General features: G+C 35.5%; 1 protein-coding gene across 1 annotated transcript; it reads left to right on the plus strand.

Moving 5' to 3' along the window:
* The first annotated feature begins 332 nt into the window (after nucleotides 1–332).
* LOC113494447 (tubulin beta chain-like) lies at nucleotides 333–23265 on the plus strand. The gene is made up of 3 exons (XM_026872782.1): nucleotides 333–471; nucleotides 18018–18126; nucleotides 21598–23265. The coding sequence occupies exons 1-3, from the start codon at nucleotides 415–417 to the stop codon at nucleotides 22803–22805; spliced, it is 1374 nt and encodes a 457-aa protein (XP_026728583.1). The 5' UTR covers nucleotides 333–414; the 3' UTR covers nucleotides 22806–23265.

Consider the following 23265-nt stretch of genomic DNA (forward strand, 5'->3'; position numbering starts at 1 on the left):
ATTACTAAATTTGGTTGTAGATGTACAAATAGGATTAGTAAATAAAACTTGAGTGCTTAAATTTTTGCGGAAATATAAATAAATTAAGTAATAAACAGATATGTTTGGAAAATGAAATCTTATAGAAATGTATTCTTAAACTTCGTTTGATATTAATACTAGATGTCTAATACAAACAATGATCTTGAAGTCACTATGATAAGTTTTTATATAGTAAGTTTTTGTTTTTCCCTGTACTTCAGGCAAATTCTCGCAGCTGGCCACACACACACCCCGACCAGAACCGATTCGTTCGCCGTTCACCGTTCCTTTTTCATTTCATTTCATTCGGGCAGTCCGTCCGTGCGTGTGACGGGATCGCGCTACCAACGAACTAATATTATTTAGTTTACATTAATTTATAACACAGACACAATGAGGGAAATAGTGCACCTGCAAGCCGGACAATGCGGAAACCAGATCGGAGCTAAAGTGAGTACTTTATTCATTTAAATTTCGAATTGAAAACGTTATTTTGACAGTTACACGTCTGTCAAAAGTTGGAAGTTTGTTTTCTTTTTAAAACTTTATTTATTCACGAATGAGGTTTTATTGCTTGTTATAGGTTTAATAAAATAAAATTACATTTCTTATCAGTGCCGCACTTTATATTATTTACGGCATACCTAGGTGTTTTAAGTGTTTTAAATAGAAAAATGTAATATTAATAGATAGTCTGTCTATTTTTGTATACATTTATGATTATTACTTTTATTTTTTTAAATTAGAAGGAGGGAACTGAATTAAGTTATCGAAGAACAATTAGAAAAAATAATATCTTGCTTTTGACCAAGAAGTAAAACATGTCGAAACACGTTGCAAGTTTGATAGATATAAAAAAATGAACAAAGTTGTTTATTAATAACTTTAATACACAATAGCATTATACAGACAATAGAAATGCCAACTCAGAACAAACACAATTTATTGCTGATAATCTAAAAATCTGTTTGAGCTCGTGACGACCTCAATAATTAGATAAAACTGTTCACGTTACATTGTTAATTAAATATTGTGTTTAATTATAATCTAGACTTATTATTATAAGCAGGAAAACCTGAAAATAAACCTTGCCTGGATTTAATTAGCTGTCAACTTGACATTTATGTTATATGTCTGTTTTTTTTTTTAATATAATTTTCCCCTGTCTCCAAAGGTTTTTACATCGCGGTACTTGGAACTTGATATACGGATAGATCAATACAACACAAGTTCGATTTAAGTTGCGGCAATCAGCAGTTCATACGCGAATATCGATTGTTAGATTAGATTTCCGGACTGTTGGATTTTTTGATAGGAAATTCCCATTAACAGGTGAAATTTTGGAAGTTATTCCGAAGTAGAAATAGGTTTCTTGTTATTCCTCCGAGTGGCTTTACTTGGATGGTTCTTAATGAAACATATTTCATACAATTACTTTATTAATATTAGCTCTATGTCTCGGTGTATCCGTAACTACATCGATATACAAAACAGTAACTGTTTTCATGTTCGTAGTTTGATACCATTTTAGATTAAACCATCCGATAAGAATTATTGAGAATTTAATTGAAGACCTTTAATTTTCTCCTTATGCCCAAAATAACAATCTTCTCTGAGAGTTCCCTGGGATTATCGTTATTACACAACGGAAGACCCAGGAAGACCCCTTGTTAGTCCTTTGATAATTTTCTCGATTAGTTATGCTTTCTAGACCATTACTTTCCAGGATATTTTCCTCAGACTTCCTACTTTCATTCTGCAGTACCAGTGAATTCCCTTGCGGACATAAACGTCAAAGAGAAAATGACGTTTCTATTTAATATTCCCGCTTTCCCTTCTACTGAAGCATTAGTCATTATAATGTGTGTCCTTATCACCATTCACCATGTAGAATCATCGCTTATCAGACGCGCTGCATTTGTTTCGGCTAGTGAACTTTAACTTGGTTGTTATCATGTATTTATTCGTGTGTAAAAGCAAGATTGAATAAATGGAAAGAATGGAGAAATAGTCCCGGAAGGCTTCGCGACTTTTAAGTAAATTTCTAAAAAAAATTAAGATACCTTTCTAGACTGTACAGTTCAAGATGATGCATGTCATGTTTTCATCATCATGTTGTAAAATTTTAGCCCCTATACTCCGAGATTGATCTTTTACTTTCGTCAACAGGCCAGTCCAAAGAAATACTCTGCATTAGTTTATACACTTATACTCGCGTTTTATAATCGTCTGGACTTTAAAAGATCCCTGAGTTTATTTCGACATTTCTTCTCAGGGTAAGAAATATCGACTCCAGCGTTCTCAAAAAAAGATATGTAAAAGTGATGAGACTCTACTTGTAGAATAAATGATTTAAATTGATTTCAAGATTAGGGCTAACCAGTCCTATATAGTACCGTATGTTATATACAGGACAAAAACCTCATTAACTTTGACAAAACAAAAGAAAAACTCCTAAAACAAATGTATTAACACAGTTAACATAATGCTGATGTTATCTGACATATTGCGTGCGATCGCCACCGGCCACGCTCCGACCAAACCAGAGGAACAACCACGTCTTCAAGTAACCTGACCTCTCATGTGGAAGCGTGATGGCTATACACCGTATAGAGCGGCGTCCCTCTTCCACATCGGCAATAAACGGTGGTTGTCAATCAACCCCGCTCAAGTGGTTTCATGGAAAACAATCATTTGTCATCACTCGTACTTGTCCTTATGGCGTTTGCTTGTGAGAACTGACCCAAATAAAGAACAAATTAAAAAGTTATTAATGTTTTCGAAAATAATGTTAGTAGGATTAAGGTTTATAGACTTTGGGCCATTAGGAAAGTAATAAATCACTAAATATGAGTTATTCGTTATGAAGTAGTCCATCGATTCGATAAAAAAATAATTAAAGAACTTTTGCCAAAGTTTTATTTTCGAACTATTAATTCATAGACAAGTCCAACTTAAATAAAACCTCAAAAAGTTTGTGTGTGCTAGAAAGCGTTTTTTTTCAAAGCGCAAAGACCCATTATTACTCTGCCTGCTTTCATTCTCCTAAGTAACGGTCTCTATGCTACGCTTTTACAACTTTTTATTGGAGCAACGCAAAATGATATGCTTTCTAACTTAAAATGGTTGCTTTCAACAATTTTTCGGTTTCAGCGACTATCGTAACCTGGCTGAAGAGAAAAGTAATAAAATAACTGCTATCGTCCACTGGTTAACTATTGTCGTTTATTTAACGAGAATTTTATATCATAAATAACAGTCTGTAACGCTTTCGTGACACATTTTATCTCCAAGACTTGATTAAATACTTAATTAAAAAACGTCTTTCTTAATTTAATTAGAACATTGTCAGATTTTTTCTCAGACGTTTAATTTCTTTGCTTAACTTCGTGCTTATAACTATTAAGCATACTTACATAACGGAATTCTAAATTTGTACTAATAATGTGCTACGTTGTTAGCATTAATAAGGCTGAAAGTTTATTACTTTAGTAAATGGCACAACTTGGAGTAATTATAATTGTTATGTGGAGGTCACGTCTCTTGCCTTAGATGGCTCTGGCTTTTTACGACAGGTGCAAGTATTTACCGGCTGGTAATATTATATAGTGTCCCCAAACAGGGCCAAGTTTAGCACAATTTATCGGTTGTAAGGCATTAAAAAGAAATAAAAAAATCAACCTTAGTATTTTTAATAATAATTATGACCAGAAATAGAATTATATACTAATCAACACCCGTTCCTATACCAAGGGGTCGATTATTAAGGAAATTTTGGAATAGCGGTCTATTATGTTAACCCGAAACGTCAATCCACAGACAAATCTCTTTGGCAGCCATGGCAGGCGTACATTCGTATTGTGATTTGTGATTACAACTATTATTTCGTTCGAAATATGAACCGACAACCGTTATTGGCAGTTATCGTTAAGTTCAAATCTAAGTGATGAACGCTTCGGTAGCGAATCGGATTTTAAATTTAAGAAATGATTTTAATCAAAATGACTTGTAGAGTTTTTTTCTAGTTTTATTAACGCATTATGTTTGTTTGCACTATAACTTCGGACTGTAGGCAAGATTTAAGTAAGCGTTTTTTGTTTTGATATTCTCTGACGTAAATTTGCATCTATACATATGACCAGTAATTATTTCGTCGTTTACACGATCCACATAGGTAAAACATGATAAACTAGCTGTTGCCCGCAACTTCGTCCACGTGGTTAGAATTTTCTCCGTTTTTTCCACATTTTCCATTGTATCTTCGCTCCTATTAGTCGCAGCGTGATGTTATATAAATATATCCTATAGCCGTCTTCGATAAATGGTCTATTCAATACAAAAAGAATTTTTCAATTCGAACCAGTAGTTCATGAGATTTGCGCGTTCAAACAAGCAAACAAACAAACAAACTCTTCAGCTTTATATTTTAAGTATAGATTTGAAAACAGAAGTTTCTATATAAAAAAAAAAACGATGGTTACTAATCGAGCTAAAGATAACAAATTAACGATACGTCAATTAAGGAATATTAGTTACGTTCGTTCAATTAAAATTACTCTCGGCTATATTCAGAAGTGTTAAATTTTAATACACAGATTTGGAATGCCTATTTTGGCATTAGTTTTAATGTGAAAATGGGCGTCACGAATTGAAGCTATATCCCTGAATGTATTACGGCTGTTAGACTAGGCTTAAGGCTATTTACTATAAATTTACTTAGAAACAAAGTTGCAATTCTTTAATTCTAATAAAATTATATATTTGCTTGTTTTATTTTTATGAATCTAGATGTATGGATTTGTATGCGAGAGATCAAAATACAGGCAGACAAGGCAAAAAAAAATGGCGGGATATTTTGACGTGAACCTTTCACAGACCATAAAATACGAAGGAGGTTTTAATATTTTTAGAAAACCGTTCCATTCACGTCAAGTTAAGTTTATTGTCGAGTCATGACGAGATCGTTTATAACCAGTTATAAAGTAACGTGAAACGAATACGATTCGATTGTTCAAACTATCGTTGCTAACAACGACTACGGCAATGTAATCATCTATCCAATTACAAACGTATAAAGCATCATTCAAGATAATACATGTTTATTTTTTAATTTTCAAAACAATCCGATTTATCATGGTTTGTTGAAAAATATTGTTAGTTACTTGTTAATAGCTGGAAATGTTTTCTTTAATCTACTTACTTTGAGGAAATTAGATTAGTTTTTCTGGTAGTTCATGAATAATCGGATTGTTGATTAGTCACGATTTTTCTTTCAACCGTTCTGATTTTGTTTTGACGCGAACAGTCATAGATAATCTATAACTCGTGGCTAAGCTATAACTGCGTAAGTGATTCGATCACAGGTTAAGCTATGCTTGACGCGGTTGGTCCGTAGATGGGTGACCATCTTTGTCATAACGAGTTCCTCCGTGTTTCGGAAGGCACGTTAAATTGTGGGTCCCGGCTGTTATTCCTACATCTTTGACAGTCGTTACAGGTAGTCAGAAGCTTGAAAAAGTCTGACAGCCAGTCTAACCAAGGGGTATCGTGTTGCCCAGGTAACTGGGTTGAGGAGGTCAGATAGGCAGTCGCTCCTTGTAAAACACTGGTACTTAGCTGAAACCGGTTGGACTGGTAGCCGACCCCAACATAGTTGGGAAAAGGCTAGGCCAATGATGAGTCATAGATAATTGACTGTGCATTCTACAATATGTTATTTAGAAAATGATTCACGTTACAGTTCAAAAAAATTGTTTTCGTCAACATTTGTGATTAAATATTTACCAATGGAAAATTACATAACAACGGGCTGTACACAAGCTTTCCATTTAAATAAATATTCACTGACAATAAAAACAATAAATCGAACAGATCATTCGAAATTCAAAATTCGCTCCATGCCAGCCGTGAATCACGATAGCGCTGGGAAGTGGCGCGCATGCGCGGAATATGTCATTAGCTGTTAATAATGGCGGGCGCCATATATACGAGCATTGTCTTATGCTCCACAGCTGACGAATATCCGGCCTGTTTTTGTCTTACTTTTATGGTGCTAAAATCTTATTTGGACGTCTGACGGCTTGATTTGCAAAATAAGGGATTTTGTGCCCATATGTTCGACAATTGTGCTACTTTTTAGGTAATCTTGTAACAATTTCTGCAATGCTAACTATAAATCTGTCTTGAAAAGTTAAGCTGTAGATTTAGACTAACCAATTTAGGTCTTGTATCAACATTCTACAGTATCCATATCGGGATATTGTTTGTCACAAGTATGAGCGCATGACGTCATTTAATCTGTCTGGCAGAGTCGAGACAAACTAAAACAATTAGTTTGATTAAATGTCAATTAGCCGTTGGTTCTTTATGAACTACATCTTTTAATCAGCAGAGCATCAATATCTAGAACATCATACCTAGATAAATAAAAGGGAATGGACGGATCATCCTCGTGTTAGAATTAGGGTTACATTCTAAATAAAAAAAATGCGTTACTTAGTAAAATAGCTTATGGAACCGCTTGATGTAAAATGTGTCATTCAGGTGAATATGATGAGACTCGCCGACCCTAAGGTAGCGAAATCTCTCCCTGTCTATAAGAAAGAGTTCATATAGAAAGTCTCTGTCGTAGTAAGAACCTAGCTTAGTCCCAGTATCATAAGTTGTGCAAAAACTTCGGACGTTTTGACATTTAAATTGTCTATGCAACGCAAGTGCAGCCTTGTAGTTTCCTCGTCAATCCTCGTGTATAAATAAATAAAGCACTTACTTATAAAGCTGACGTATTTAAACGTCATTGGTAAAAACGCGCGAGTTTTATGTTCTTGACGTCAGTTTAGCTTGCGGTTCGCATTTTAAAAAGTAAAAATAATTGTTTTTTTTTCAGCCATATTCGCTATGACACTATTAATCCTGAAATAAGAAAAATACAGAAATAATGTTCAGTTATGTTTTTTTCTTGCAGTCCAAATGCATTTCTATATCTGCTATTGGTCTTGTGCCATTACCATCTAAACTTAGACATTTAACAGGAGATCAAAGGATATTAAAGTCACATAATGTTTCATTCGGAGACGTTAATAGTTACTTTAGTTAGAAGCAATTCATTTTTTTTATTTAAGCAAACTATGGCTTACTTAAATTAATAGTCAAAAATCTTACGTTACCCGTAAATGATGATAAACATGGCATATACGTCAATTCGTTTCTCTTCGTTCCTTTTTACAAACGTCATCAATTTTACTATCCATTGTTTACTCTACAATAAACGTCATAAGTATCTAGTACTGTAGTAATTTACATGTTACTGTCAATTTCATGTGCTAATAGATGTTAGATAACAACATCCGAAACTGATGTTCAGGTAAAATAATCTATAGCGAGACATAGAGTAGTATGCCCGATTAACAGCTACAGAAGTTTCATCAATTTTTTTTTTTTTGACTTGGTTGGCGTCAGAAAGCTTTACTTGAGTTAAAACACGCTTGAAAAAATATTTGGAAAATGTTCTCTATAAATAGCCGCCATATTTACAGGTTTGCTACGAAACTACAAATTAAAATTTCTGAGACATTTCAAAGCCGAGGTCTCCCACGAATACTTCCTAAAAGTATTCAAAGAGAATTTTCATATCGTCCAAGCCGCCCTTGAGAAGTGCGAATTAATTCTAAAGGCGGTTTGTCTGTATGTATTGATGTGTTTACACACGTTTAGTTATAATTTTACCTGCTATTGAGTCAGACGTGTTGTGCGTTCCATCCACATTGGAAATTGTGAGTAATTTTATCTGGTTTCGTTAAATGCTTGAATTTTGGAGTGCATTTCTCGCGTTTTATGGGAAATTGAGGATAGTTTTTAATTATTTTGTGGTTAAATGTGACTGGACAATACAGATATTAAATTGATGTGTATATAATCGAGCTGTTTACGAGAATTCTGGATATTATTTAAAGGAAAAAGTCCTATCATTCAGTGAGTCAACAGCATACACAAAATGGCAGCAACGCGCTGTCATTGTTGTTTTTAATGCAAAGGTATCAATCATGCAGCCTACAACGTCAAGGAGTTGCATAAAACTGCACTTTATGGTAGATCCATAAATAAAATTTAAATTTAACTTTTTAATTTCACGCTGCTTTGCCAATACGTACTCAAAATAGTATCAAACGATTAGAAATCTGTTCTTTATTCATTTGTTTCATCTCAACATCTGACGTGACGTATGGAGATCGCTTCAACTCGGCCATAATGGCGTGTATGTGGGCCATTTCTGTAAAGTTTTTAATGGCTGCCACAGTTATATTTAAGTGCTACTAATCCTTAATGTTTTAACGAGTTATTACATATGGTAGAACATGTAGCTCTGGACTGGTTTTCGTATTTGTTTTGGCTTGAAGAATAACGACAGTTTCATAGGATTTTTGTTGTTATATCTTTACTTTCATTATCCTTTGCTGACTTGACTTGACTTTGACTTTGCTTTGGTAAAAGAGAACTTATACCTAATAAGTAAAATGGAAAAAACAACATTGAGGAGATCAACAATCAATGGTTATAGCACTAGTTCACCATTTGTCTTAGAAGACTTTAGAAGTCTTAAAAAATGAAACAAAATTCAACTTAATTGTGCAGGTTATATATATTAAAGGATACCTATTTACATGTTTTCCTTAAACAAACTGGTTGAAACTGGTCTTAAGAGACCAGTCTTATAAAGTCAATAATAAAATAAGACAATTTATTTATTAACTTTTTGTTAAAATGTTATTTATGTTTAATGTCGTTCTTAACGTCATCAATAAATTCGCAGACCAGTGTAGTGCTAGACATATTATTATTATACCCCACCCCTAAGCCTCGTACAATCTCGTTTCACTACTTTTTGTTTGCAGCGAGTTCTTCTATCAACATTCTACTATCTTATAAAAAATACATGTTCTTTATGATAAATAGGTGTTGCCAAAACTCGTAAGTCCAAAATACACTATGAAAGAAAGTAGTTACAATCACAATATTCGTCACAATCGTGCGAAATCGAGTAACGCCGATAACAAAACTTCAATTGACATTACACGGCTCATCTGAAAAAAAAAGAAAACGTTTATTTTCCAAGCAAGCTTTGAGGAAAGAACTTCCAAAACTCTTTTCTTAGTATCCATTCCATATAAGGAGAAGCTTAAAAAATCTGCCTTACAAATTGAAATGCCGCTTTTGTTAAAAAAAGTCGGTATTCCATCTCTTGTGGGCGGCAACGCAGCCATGTTTACATGCGTCCATATGCAAAATATTTGCGTACGAATGCTTTGATATCGAGAATTCATTGTATTGCTCACGGACGGGTATAGAATAGATTATAATCCGATAAATCGTATTGTTTATTGTCCGGTCAGGAAAAATGTGTTTGTAGCGTTTACCTTATGAATTTTATCCGGTTGTGTGGTGGATGTTTACTGCCCGATTCTGATAAAAATACTGTGATACTGTGCCTGTTTCGTAGGTAGGTATTCCTGTAGGGAGAACTTAGTTTACTCATTCGTTGATTTAATATTTTTTTGGTTATAACGTACATAAGAAATAGAAAATTAAAGTGCTTGAAAAGTGTTGGATTTGCCTACGTTCTAAAAACACAGTATCTTTTTATGTTTCAAGATAAGATTCTGCAAACCAGTTCTGACTCTGACGAAGGAAGACAATATTCTGATATTGTAATGAGCCAATCAATACCCTAAATAAGGCAAAAAACAGTCTAATATCGAATTACAACACGACTAAGTTCTAACCCATCGGATTCCTTGCATATTTGGTCACGTAGATCCGATATATATCCCAATGTTTAAGCAAGAACTATATTCTATCCGAGTGTGTACACAGTACAGTCGCAGGCATGTTTGCTTGCCCTCGAGTGTGTTGGCCATTTCAATGCCAGCCAACATTGATTCGTGTACAATACCGTCTTTTACAAACCTCTCAAGGTGAAATCGGTTTAAAAGAAAATGTCTTTAGGTTTAGTTTTTGTTGCTTTTAAAGAGTCTAAAGGCATTATCGGAGAGTTAAAATAAAGATATATGAAGTTCCAATACAGATTGAAAAGTAAGGGGAAACCAGTTTCGAATGAAAAATAATTAGAAGAGAATCTGGATCCTTTGACATTTATTTAACACTATGTGTTTTTACCCGACTGCCAGGAGGGTTATGTGTTTAGCGCGTATCTTGTATGTATGTAATATTCTTTATTACCTTGTATCTCTAGAACCGTTGAATGGATTTTCACATTTGAATACCTCAAATACCTGAAAAGACTGAAACAAGATAAAAATTCAAAACAGAATTGCAGTAATTACAGTACAGGCACGAAATTAAGTGCTTCTATATGATAAATTATTATCTCTTTGCGCATGCCTCCGACTGCAATTCTGTTTTGAATTTTTATCTTGTTTCAGTCTTTTCAGTTGATTTTTAATTGTAGTTATCCGTGCAGGCGGGTTTTTTGTTTTTTAAATTACAATTTTATTATTATTGTCATGACGTGCGACCTTTAAATATTAATCTATTAATAATTAACACAATCAACTTTTCCTTATTCAATAGGTGTGCAGTCCAGCTAAATATAAGTTAGTTAATAATTTAGCTGGTAATTGTTTATTTTGGTTTAATAACCAGACATAATTACAAGTTTCGTCAGATGTCTGATTCATAGCTTAAAACAGTCAGAACTTGCAAAGACAATAGTTTTATTGCCATTGAGTCATAATGACTGTTTCTAGGAAACGGCTGCGTATAGAAAATTATGGTGACGGTTAAAAATTTAAAGAGAATGGCACATTCAATTTATGGTTTCTATTTTTTCTATGACCGCCGAATCTAGAAGTAGTCTATGACGAATACAGTTTTGTTTCAGGCAGCTTTAAAGTTAGTTTTTTATAGAAATATAGAACGTCATGAATAATAATGTCATCACACATCTATAAATGGCAACTTATCTAAGTTGTAGTAGATTCCCTAAACTCCTCTTGAAAAGTTCGCTTTCTCCTTAATATTCCCAAATAAAGAATTAAAATTATAACATTTCGGTTGTTAACAACTGCCAAACTTAAATTGTTGATCCGTTGAGCATAGCGTTATCCTAATTGAATGATTCGGACTAATTGAGTGGCAGGACAGAGCCGTCACTCATACCTCGCTGGAAGTCCGAATTCTGTTAAACATAAGAGTTATGGGGTATTACTCCATTAAGATTTCCTTTAAGCAATACGGATGTTGACTAAAATGTTTAAAATCCGGAAGGTGGATTGTTGGAAATTATTAGACCTGTAATTTGAATATTACGAAAATTTTGGTAAATAAATTTAATTATTAAATGATGTAACGGTTTACTCACGCGTATTTATCGGGGTAGCCCGACTAGTTTCGGACCCAACCGGAGTCCGTAATCATGAGCTGACGCGACGGGATCGCGAGTCCTAGTCGGGCTATCCTGATAAATACGCGTGAATAAACCGTTACAACATTTAATAATGAATCATTCTCACGACAGTTACTATCAAAATAACTTTTAATTGAAAAGTTGCGTGAAATCACAAAGTCGCAAGGTTTTACAAATATATCACGTAGCGATCTAGCTCAGTTGTTTAATGTTATTTTTACAAACCAATAATTCTTGTAAGTATAGTAGGTATTACATTCACAAAATAAGTAGAATTAAACGTTTCTCACCCAGATAACAAACTCCATTGATATTGTTATATACTGCGTTTTCAAGACCCTTATCACAGCTTCATTAATAAACGCTCTTTCGTCTCTCGATCAATGGAAGACGTATCAACGGAAGTTATGATAAAAGATTGACAAATAAGTATGTATAACTAGCAAGAAACTTATATTGGTTGTCTCTGTTAATATATACGAAAAAGAACTCACTAACTACGGAAGAAAATGTCAATCTTTTAAACAAAAACAAATCCCTTTATAACTTCGTTGAAAAGCAATCAATCTTCTTGTCAAATCAGTTAAATTAACAAAGCATTACGTGCAAAATCTAGATTGTGTACTCAGAGCTAATGATCTCTACTTCCTGGTACCACGCTATCGGTCACCACATCCCCCTACCAAGTTCTGTGGAAAGACAATACGTGATGCATTTTTTCTGCGGCGGCCGCGGCGCGGTCGTTGCACTCTCGGCGCTGAGTAATCGCTAATCTGTCTGGCAGGTACCTATTGCTCACGATATGTTAACTTCGTCGAGGAAATAAACCAACTAAATAAAAATGCTAACTACGTAAAAGAAAATTTTAGATGAACAATTGAACTACGCGATTGAACAATGGGCTTTTTGTTTCCGCTGATGATTTTTTTAAGTAAATTTAGAATTCTATCACTTTCATTTCCGATTTGTTTTACTTTTAAATCTGTTTTGTTTTTGTATGTCTAATCTTCTATTTAATATCGTAACTCGAGTATTACTTTTTTATTAGAGTTAGTAGGTACTTATTTTATTTTATTTGGAATGCTGTCTAGACTTGATGTAGCTTAGTTTATTAGTACCCGTGATGACGGTGTACCAAAATGGAATTAATTATTACAATGACAGTGCTACTTTATTATTAGATGTTCTGATTGGTTTCTTATTAAAACTATTTCTAGGTACTCCTTCATAAACAGAATAAGGAATAATCCCCTCTGCAAAATGTATTAAAACAAAAACAGTTTTCTGTCCAATTTTCCTGTTTACCGATCTATTTTACGCAGTATTCCTTCAATATTTATTTCCCTTTTATTATATTCAATTTAAAATAATAGTAGGCACTATTTAAACTTGGAGAAGAGGAAATAAATCTTTCACTGACTTCTTTAGTTAAATTTCAACATGGCTGCTTCCGTTATTTTTTTTTTCACTCAGAGCAAGTGGCTAATGAATGTTTACATTCGGCTTACTTCAACATACTCGCCGTACGGATTGTTTATGTTTGATATTTTAAAAATAAAACTACGTTCTCTTTAGTTTTCTTTCTTAAAATGGTAAATAATTGAGAATTTGTTTTAAAACTTTTTCTTGTTGCATAATATTGAACATACTACTCACATTGTGCATTGATAAATTCATACAGAATCCGTTTCATATCGTGTTTTTGCCAAATGCTATCACATACAGCAGTGCACACTGTCTAACTTCTCTAATTTATCATTAAAATAATACAATAATATCAGGCTGAATCTCGGATAAGTTTCAATTTAATGACAGGAAACACTTCACCCAGCACGCAATCCTTTACTGATAGCGATTAAAAACCAACATCGTTCTTGCAGTGTGTTTCAATGTTTATTTTTTTATCTTCTTCGTAATAAATGTTATTTAAATTAAAGTTTATTTTACCGTTTTTTCTCCGTCAGCACCATCTGGTTTTAACGTAACTCTTTATTTTTATGCGGCTGTATGCGCGTAATCTTTGCCTTTTATAGCTATCACAGTTCTTCTTGAAGTTTATGGTTAAAAAGTTTTAAATCGCTAGTTTGATCGTAAAACACAACATGAACTTAAGTGTGAGTAGAAATGAATGTACGTGAATCAGCTGCTCGTCCGGTTATGCTTAAATGAAGGAAACTGGAATTAGGGTTTCCTGCGAGCTAGCGACACGCGACGTGTCATTTTTTATACCCGCCATAAGACGGCACGAGTTTAACATTAAATGCTGAATATATTCTTTACCTACCCCACGATTAATATATTTTCGTGACAACACATGCATGTTGTTTCAAGTCTGCACAGTGTCATCTTACAAGGTATTCTTAGTATTCCATTTATGGCAACACTCCCGGAGGCTGGCCAAAAATAAAATGCAGTCCGACTCTGATGTCAACGACCAAGTCGCGATGCAACAAGAAAAAAAATAATACGTTCTATTTTCAAATTGCAGTGGAGAGCGTCTCCAAGATGGCGGGGAACCAACAAAAAAGGTTACAGTTTTGTACACCGGTATTCCGAATGATTTAAAATCAGATAGTTCAGAGATTTTACAGTGTAAACTGTCAAAGCAACGATTAGGATAGACTATTAGCTTCAAATGGCATTACAATAAATATCTTGGAAATGGTTGTAAATTATTCAAAGCAGCGACGTGTTGCATCAAGAATAAGATTAGTTTTAATCTCCGTGGGAGAATTGCCTCGCTGGAATGTAATCGGACACGAAGTGAATTCGCCTATTACCTAGGTCACTTAATAAGAACCTGAATTATGCAAAGCCAATAGTTAAGTAGGTACTTAGGCATCGCTAGTGCTCATAAAAAACTGCGATCGTGTTTTATCTAAGAGCGATTACGAACATTGCTCTGTTGTAGATTGTCCTAAGCTAATTTTTGTGACAGTCAAAATGACAAAACAAAATGTACTAAGCACCTATCGGAGATTCGGTTATAAATCTCGTAATGGTATTTGCTGGCTAAAAAAGTAACCGAATATAAACCGAATTGCATTAAATTTTCATCAACAGTAGTAGGTACTTTTGATACCATCTGTACACTTTGTTCTTCCTTTATCTGACTGCTGTCATCTTCAATGCATTGCCATCGTCGACGACGCGACGTCGTGAGTCGTCCCCATCACAATTAATTAATACAAAACTTTTTAGTGGCGCATTTACAGTTAGGTATCTGTGGCTGCACGGTTCGCGCGCTCGCCGATGTTGCCAGCCTATTCGTTCTGACATTTTATGGGAGTTTTTAATGCCGTGTTACAGGTACTTTCACTTTAATGTGGCTATTGATTTGTGGGTAACCTCTTTATTATCACGACTTCGAATGGCCGCGGAAAATTGTTTTTACTGTTATTTGTTGTAACTTTGTTGTACACGATATCGGTAGTCGGTAGACAGTTTTTATAGCTAGGTGATTCAAATGTCTAACATGAAACGCAATTTTAAACTTTACTAGTGAAACAATTTTAAAAATATTACACTAATAAAGGCCCTATGTCACTGCACCCACAGATAAAAAATCGATATTACGCTAACAAAGAGGTTCTACCTTTGTATTAGCGACTGTCCACAACCGGTAATTAGGGAAACCCGCTGAATGCACCCCATACCGGGAGCAGACCGGACACTGGCCGCTAATAGGGTTGCTAAAAGGAAAATCAATATGTGCGAGGAAGGTGTACCTAATTACCGGCTTTCAATTACAATGGGTTTTACCTTTAATGACTTAGGTAAAATTAGTCACAGTGAAACGATTAAAATGTGTTAAAACCTAATAAAGTAGTCATTTAAATGGTTCATACATTCGAGCGAATCTTTTAAGTGATTAGTCTAATGTATTCCATGAAGTAAATGTCATGTGACATATCGGAAATAAACTTAATAACTACATACATTTAGCAATGTTTATCATTGTCGAAACGTGTCAAAATGACATTCACACAGTCGGTCGACGCGGCTATGATGTTTTTGTGGAATTCCACATTCATTATTTTATGAAAATACCTTTTGGTAATGGAATAGGTACAAACTGCCATGCCGTTAATAATGCATTCAATGTTGCCATACGTCGCGTGTTTGCCTTGTTCTGGGTAAACCCGTGAAGTAGACAGATCGATGGTGTCTAGACTGGACGGACGATGGCGCGTCATAAACGTTAGTGCATGGTAAATACTGTGACTGTCGACCGGCGAGCTAATGTAGAGTACCTAGAAACTTGACGCAATCTAATTTATTATGTTGCATGCTTGTCTATTTTCTGTATGAAGCATTGTATCTTTTAGTTAACCACGCTTTATATATTAAATTGCAACCTATCTATTAAATTGGTGCTACGAGAATAAAATCTTAAAACGAAATTGCTTGATTCTGTTACAATTAATCAGGTTTCTTACCCATCAGCTTTTGCATACATAATGGGATGCAATACAATTATTGATTGATTGATTATGATACCTACGTTGAAAAATACTTTTGCAATGCACGACAGGCTGTAATTTATTAAAAAAAACATGGCTGTCAATAAAAAGTACAACCAAATTTTACTAGTCACATTACATTAAAATAATATGTTAAAAGCAAAAAAAAATAAGGTTATATTTAACCAAAAATCGATACAAAGTCAATGTCTTCAGCGAGTGCTTATTAATGCATGGGTCAACGGCTGTTGGGTCTCACGTACGCTTTCAGGCACATTAGAACGCACGCGATCGTGGACTTCCCAAACTTAGCTAGCTTGTAACGGGGTTGATGGCCTGAGTCCTAGCACTTAAAAAAGATGATTGCTTACTATACTTAGAATGTTAACTAGTTAGGCATATACCTGGAGCTATTTGAGTAAAATGATAAAACATTTTTGGTTGTCTGTTTGTCTGTTTTAACTGTAATTTAAGTTTTGAACATAACACATACAATCACTATAAATGAGAGCAATCCTCTTTGCAAATTTTCGAATTACTAAAGAGTGATTTACCTAAGCGAGATTCTCTTTGTAAATTGTAAGTTAGCTTATCTAACTTACAATAATTTACAAAGAGAATTTTCTACATTCCTAGATGCAGTCTGTGATCAGCAAGTAAACGAGAAAATAATCAAACTTCTATTATCTATTATTTTTTTAATACATAATTGACCTACATTTATCAAGTTAACCTTTTTTTGCAATCACTTGCACCTTTAAACTCTTCTAACATCATCTCCTTTGATCAAACCTATAATTTAATTATATCTTGAACTAAACAACAAATAACGTACTACAAGAAGACCAACAACACAGACATTGTCTGCATTGATTGTGATTTAGAATGCTGTTGACAATGTTTATTGTCTCCATTGAGTGTCAATAGTCTTCGATTGAATGTAATTGGTGCATGCGGGTGACGTGGCTGCACAACACACACGAGACTTAAAAGACAGTGTATCAAATGGACTTTTTAGGAATGGAAAGTTTCTTGCAAGACTAATGGCATAAGATTAAAGAACTTCGGGATTCTCAAGCTCTTTTAGGGATTTATTTTATTTCAGATGTCTTTAGATGTTAAAGCCAAGTTTTGTAAGGCTGAAATGATATCTCCTGACAATTTTCATTATTCTGTGATTGGTTGATATCAAACACAAACAAGAATATTCCAAGCACATGTGATTGACAGATGATTGTTTTTTGTAATATTGCCTTTAAAAACTCGAACCTTGTTTTAACACAGGTTATACTTTTACTTGAACAGATTTAAATCTATCTTTAATTTAAGCTATAATTAATAAAACTTTATATCTGTATTCTAAAATAAAATAAATGGCAGCTGTTTACAAACAATAACGGTAAAATCATAATTATCTCACACTTTGACCTTTCTTAAAATAGGAAGACTAATTCAGCTGATAATGTAACGGTCATCTTTATCTCCCAAATATTTTGAACTAAAAGACAGGTCCAAACATGTGCCAACATGATCTTGACAGCTGTTCCATTTTTTAAAGATGAATGACTAAGAATGAACGGAGGGGAGCGAAATTTTTGTTATTAATATTTTTCGCGCGTGTTAAATTTTGGATTAGGGACTTTATTGGAATTTGGATCCTCTTTAGTTACTAAACGCACAATTTTTATTATATTTATATTTTATTTTATTTACCTTTTCCAAATAACGAATACCATTAAGCAAAACTAAAAACAGACTATTTTATCGTAGCATTATAGGAAAACATTCAAAATGGCTTCGTGATAACAAAAAAGAAACTATCAAATATCGATTGCTACCTATGTGATTGAATTTACAAAGGTTGAAATAATTATAGGTTTAATTTATTTTACATTAATTAATATACTTTTCTTTAGTGATTAAATTTATATAATAAATAGTCCTGTGTAAAAGAGATACATTGAGAGTCCGATTTTTTTTTATTTTAACTGTATTCTTAATATAAGTTTTTAAACAACATCTACTAAAATAGTTTTAATACTTTTCAGGACTAGGTATATAAAACAGCATTTTTTTACAAATGATCTAACAGTGTTAACATTTGTCCTCAGTTCTGGGAGATCATATCGGAGGAGCACGGCATCGACCCCACCGGCGTGTACCGCGGCACCAGCGACCTCCAGCTCGAGCGCATCTCCGTCTATTACAATGAGGCCTCTGGTCAGTATACAACAACAAATAACCTTTTTCCAACTTTTATAGGGAATACGATTGAGAATACTACTTATTACCTCTTCCGAAGGGCCTTTTTGCCGCAAGCATAGGATTATTAGCTTGTTGTTGTCTTTTTAGTAACGCATTAAAGATTATTATCCTTGTGTCGCTGGGAGTTTCACAAACGTTCAAGTCACATACACAGACACCTAGACTTAGGACAAGCATTCGTGGATCACACAAATGTTTGCCCTAGACGAGGCTTGAAAGCGGGACACGTCGCGCGCACTGGGTATGCCGTGGTGGCCTCAACCACTCGGCTACCCGTCCAGCTCTTCCCAAGGCAATGTTTAGACCACGGCATTTGGGCAAACAGAAAATTTGCTAGAACCAACATACTCGTCTTGTTGTTTTTCAATACTCATGCAAATTAAATGCACTGTTCACAATAAAATCTAGCCATCTTGTTTTTGCCTGTAATAGGAAATAGTTCACACTTCACAATCTATGTCTCAAGGCCCATTTTTTACCAACCCTTGTCTACTTCAAAAGATCAGCTGTTATAAAAACACAATAGCGAACTGGTTTTTTTCTGGACAATACTAGTTTTCCTAGTATACCTGAGTTCTGACTAGATGTAGAAAAGGTAATGAACTCATGATTGACTCGACCTTGCCGGGGGTCGGTTCTTTTGATAACCAATTAACTAAGGTAACAGTATAATTATAGTTTGACAAAGAGAACTTTATTAAATATTGTAGTCTTATTTATTACATGTGTTGGTATACACCAATCTGATATTTACGAAGCCAATATAATCTCTTTCGTTCATAATTATAACAAAGTTTTGTAATAGTTTCTACCAATATGTTCATGACGGATGTATAAGACTTCCCACTTATATGTACTGTCGAAACTAGTTTAAATTAAGTACTATCCCCGTGTACACGCAGGTTTAATCTTATGTTTATACATTCTATAGGAGTAGGTACCAATATTAAGAAATCTTAGACTTTTAGTTTGCCAACGCTCGCTAATTAATAGGCAAAAAGCTGCGTGCCGCAATAATGGCTGCTCTCTCCAAAATCTAAGTTATCTGCATTAGACAAGATTGAAATTAAAATTCGCCTAACAGGAAAATGGCCAACAGCAATATTTATTGACTTTCGAATTACTTCACCTTACTATCTTAGCATCCCAAAAAAAAATCCCATAAAACCCCATTAATGGCGAAACAAAAAGATCTTAATGTAATCTTAATAGGTAAATTGTTATCTTGCGGTCACATTTATCACAGATCACAGATAAAAAATAAACGATTAATCCATTCACTCAATTAAAAATAATGAAGAAAAAGTCAAGTGAAAATAAAGAATGGTGACAATGTCTAATAAGCGAGTAATTATAAATGTCTTTGTTTTATAAAAAAGCGTTTTCAGATATAAGATTAGATTTTTCTCGATCTAGACATGGACAAGTGAAAGGAGAATAGTCGACGTACGTCTGTATCGTAGAGAAAAAACATGAAATATTAAACTTTTTGTATTTAGTAAAGTAAACAAAATTCAAATTGGAATTTATTTGGTTTTTTTGCGTAAGAGAGTAAAATTTGCTCATACAATGTTATTTACCAATCTACAACTGAATTATTCACGATCTGTGCACAATACAGTGTTAAATAAACAATAAATTGTGTAACCAGGAAGAGAATACAGTCGTCATTGCATTCGTGACACACAAATCGTCACGTCTGGCGTTGTCAACAATTAAAGTGATTTGAAACAATTAAAACCACTATACATATGATTGACTTAACAATGTGGGTGCAATGACCCCTCGTGCAGCGCTAATCCGCGGGAAAACAATTCGAAACGTCAAATTAGTGTCAGATAAAAGTATGGCGTCGACTGATTTTTTTGCAACTTTCTTTTTTATACATTTTTAACAATGCCAAGACTGATAAATTGATTGAATTTGCTTTTTTCGTTCCTGTCAATGCTTCTGATTATTTAGATTATATTCTGTAAGTACGCGGCTTCTTAAGCCAGATATCCATATCTTTTTTAAAATTAATTGAAATATACCAAATAGGCTAGGTATCAAACAGCCAATTTATGAAATTTAACAATAACAACGATTACTATTTAGATAGTGAAACTTCCTTTACGAGTCCAACTTTAGAATGAGAATCATCTTTGTACGTTAGGCAGGCAGACAGGAAATGTGTTTTGAATGGTTCTCATATTAGAAATATGTTATCCAGTTGAGAAATTGATCGCCCTCGGTTCTTACAGTCCACACTTGATATTTGCGGCGCACCGCACGCTCGGCCGCCGACTAACAGTGATCTAACTGTTAACTATTTACTCATACAGCCGCGATGCCCGCCTCTGGACAGTTCGATGCGCTTACTTCAAATGTTTTATTGCACTCGTTTATTCGGGTTTTATATAAAAAGAAATTATTGATGAGAAAGAAATAAAAAGATTGCTTGATGCCACTGCAAAAGTGTGCCAACGTAAAATGCTTAGAAGATAAGAGAGAAGCAAGCCTATGGTTAGTCGACCCAAAATACTCTTTATCGTGTGTAGAGTAGAAGTCTAGATATTTTTTCTAGTTTAAAACAAAAGCCTGTTCTAGATATCCGAGTGATACCTTGACCTACTAAACAAATGCCAGTCAATTTATGTCAATCAATTTGTAATAATGGTATTGATTTATTTCCAACGTTCCAAAGTACATAAAACCTGCTGACTGCCATATTGAACATTAAAACTTTGTGTTACCATTTTTATTGAAAAAGTTTATGATTCTTTAGGCAAAAAAGTATTTATTTAAATTAAACTTACTACCGGTTACCATGATCGCAAAATCCAAGTAAAAAGCACAGCTATCACAACATAAAACGTAATTATTGAATAAAATAGTAGGTATTTGCATCATTATCTGTGATGCGATATAATTTCAATGTCGAAGAAACAAAGCGGTGCCAGTTACTGTAGTAAGTTCAAGTCTGCTGTGAATGACCTGGCCATTGGAGCTACGGACTGTGACCGAGCGATCTTTGTCTAGCTATGATTTGTACTGCAATTTGTATCACTAATCTTGTCAGTATTTCTGGCAAACAAATGAAACTGCGATTTGATTGGTAGTAGATGAAATGATAAGTTTATGTTTTACTTGCTAAGGTATACCTACTGTTGTGAGTCGACATCGTAATATTACTATGACAAAAAGCAATGAAATTTGCACAAGTTAATTTACTGTATCCACGCATGATAGTTGTATTACTATCAAGGAGATTCATTAGACTAATTCAGTGTATTGTTACGTTTCGCAATCTGTGCCCCCAACGACAGGGATAGACACATTTTACTTTTTGAAAGTCGTGACGCAAATGAGGTACATTATCTTACTCAACAACTAAGTCCAACACAGTTCCAGCTAATAGCTAATGTTCGTTTTCGTGTCCCACAGTTGCGACGGCGGAGAACGGGGGCAAGTACGTCCCCCGCGCCATCCTGCTCGACCTCGAGCCCGGCACCATGGACGCCGTGCGCTCCGGCGCGTACGGCCAGCTCTTCAGGCCCGACAACTTCGTGTTCGGCCAGTCCGGCGCCGGCAACAACTGGGCCAAGGGACACTACACCGAGGGCGCGGAACTCGTCGACGCAGTGCTCGATGTAGTCCGCAAGGAATGCGAGAACTGCGACTGCCTGCAGGGCTTCCAGCTCACACACTCGCTCGGCGGCGGCACCGGCTCCGGCATGGGCACGCTGCTCATCTCCAAGATCCGCGAGGAGTATCCCGACAGGATCATGAACACATACTCCGTCGTGCCCTCGCCTAAAGTGTCCGACACAGTCGTGGAACCCTACAACGCAGTGCTCTCTATTCATCAACTAGTCGAAAACACAGATGAAACCTACTGTATAGACAACGAAGCTCTCTACGACATTTGCTACAGAACCCTCAAAGTACCAAATCCCACGTACGGCGACCTCAACCACCTGGTGTCGCTCACCATGTCGGGCGTGACCACCTGCCTGAGGTTCCCCGGTCAGCTGAATGCGGATCTCCGCAAGCTGGCCGTCAACATGGTGCCGTTCCCCCGTCTCCACTTCTTCATGCCCGGCTTCGCCCCGCTGACCTCTCGCGGCAGCCAGCAGTACCGCGCGCTGACCGTGCCCGAGCTCACGCAGCAGATGTTCGACGCCAAGAACATGATGGCGGCGTGCGACCCGCGCCACGGCCGCTACCTCACCGTGGCCGCCATCTTCCGTGGACGCATGTCCATGAAGGAGGTCGACGAGCAGATGCTCTCTATTCAGAACAAGAACAGCAGCTTCTTCGTAGAATGGATCCCCAACAACGTGAAGACTGCCGTGTGCGACATTCCCCCTAAGGGCTTGAAGATGTCCTCTACATTTATCGGTAACACGACAGCCATCCAGGAGCTGTTCAAGAGAATATCAGAGCAGTTCACCGCTATGTTCAGGCGCAAGGCCTTCTTACATTGGTACACCGGCGAGGGCATGGACGAGATGGAGTTCAATGAAGCGGAGAGTAACGTAAATGACCTGGTGTCGGAGTACCAGCAGTACCAGGAGGCCACCGCCGAAGACGACACGGAGTTCGACCAGGAGGACATGGAGGAGCTGCAGCAGGACGAGCACCACGACTAGACGCGCCGGTGCGAGGCTACCACCACACAGAAACCGAGCGATATTTTTGCAATTTGGATTAAGTAAAAGCTATTTTATTTTCTGTGTCGTGGTAGGAGCTGTAAGATGTTTACGTAAGGGCCCAATCCTATCCCCTCTGGACCAATTTTGTACCACTTTTTATATATTTCCAAAACGTAGTAGAGGCTAAGTCGCGTGCATTTATTACCAAAGCGTCCGCTGGACCGACGAACTCCCGAACTCTTGACCGACACCGGCGCGTCAAACCAGATTGACGCGTCGAGTGCGCAATGAATTTTATTATAATTGAATAGTATTATCGAAGTCTGTTTTAATTGAATACTAATTAGAATAAGTGAAAACTTTATAAGAAACGTACCAACTTGTGCATTTCTTAGCTTAAGTTATTGTCTTGTATGCTTTTTATTATATTAATTTATAATAAATGTTTTAAATTTTA

The sequence above is a fragment of the Trichoplusia ni genome, chromosome 5 (assembly GCF_003590095.1).
Source record: "Trichoplusia ni isolate ovarian cell line Hi5 chromosome 5, tn1, whole genome shotgun sequence".
NCBI classification, from domain to species: Eukaryota; Metazoa; Arthropoda; class Insecta; order Lepidoptera; family Noctuidae; genus Trichoplusia; species Trichoplusia ni.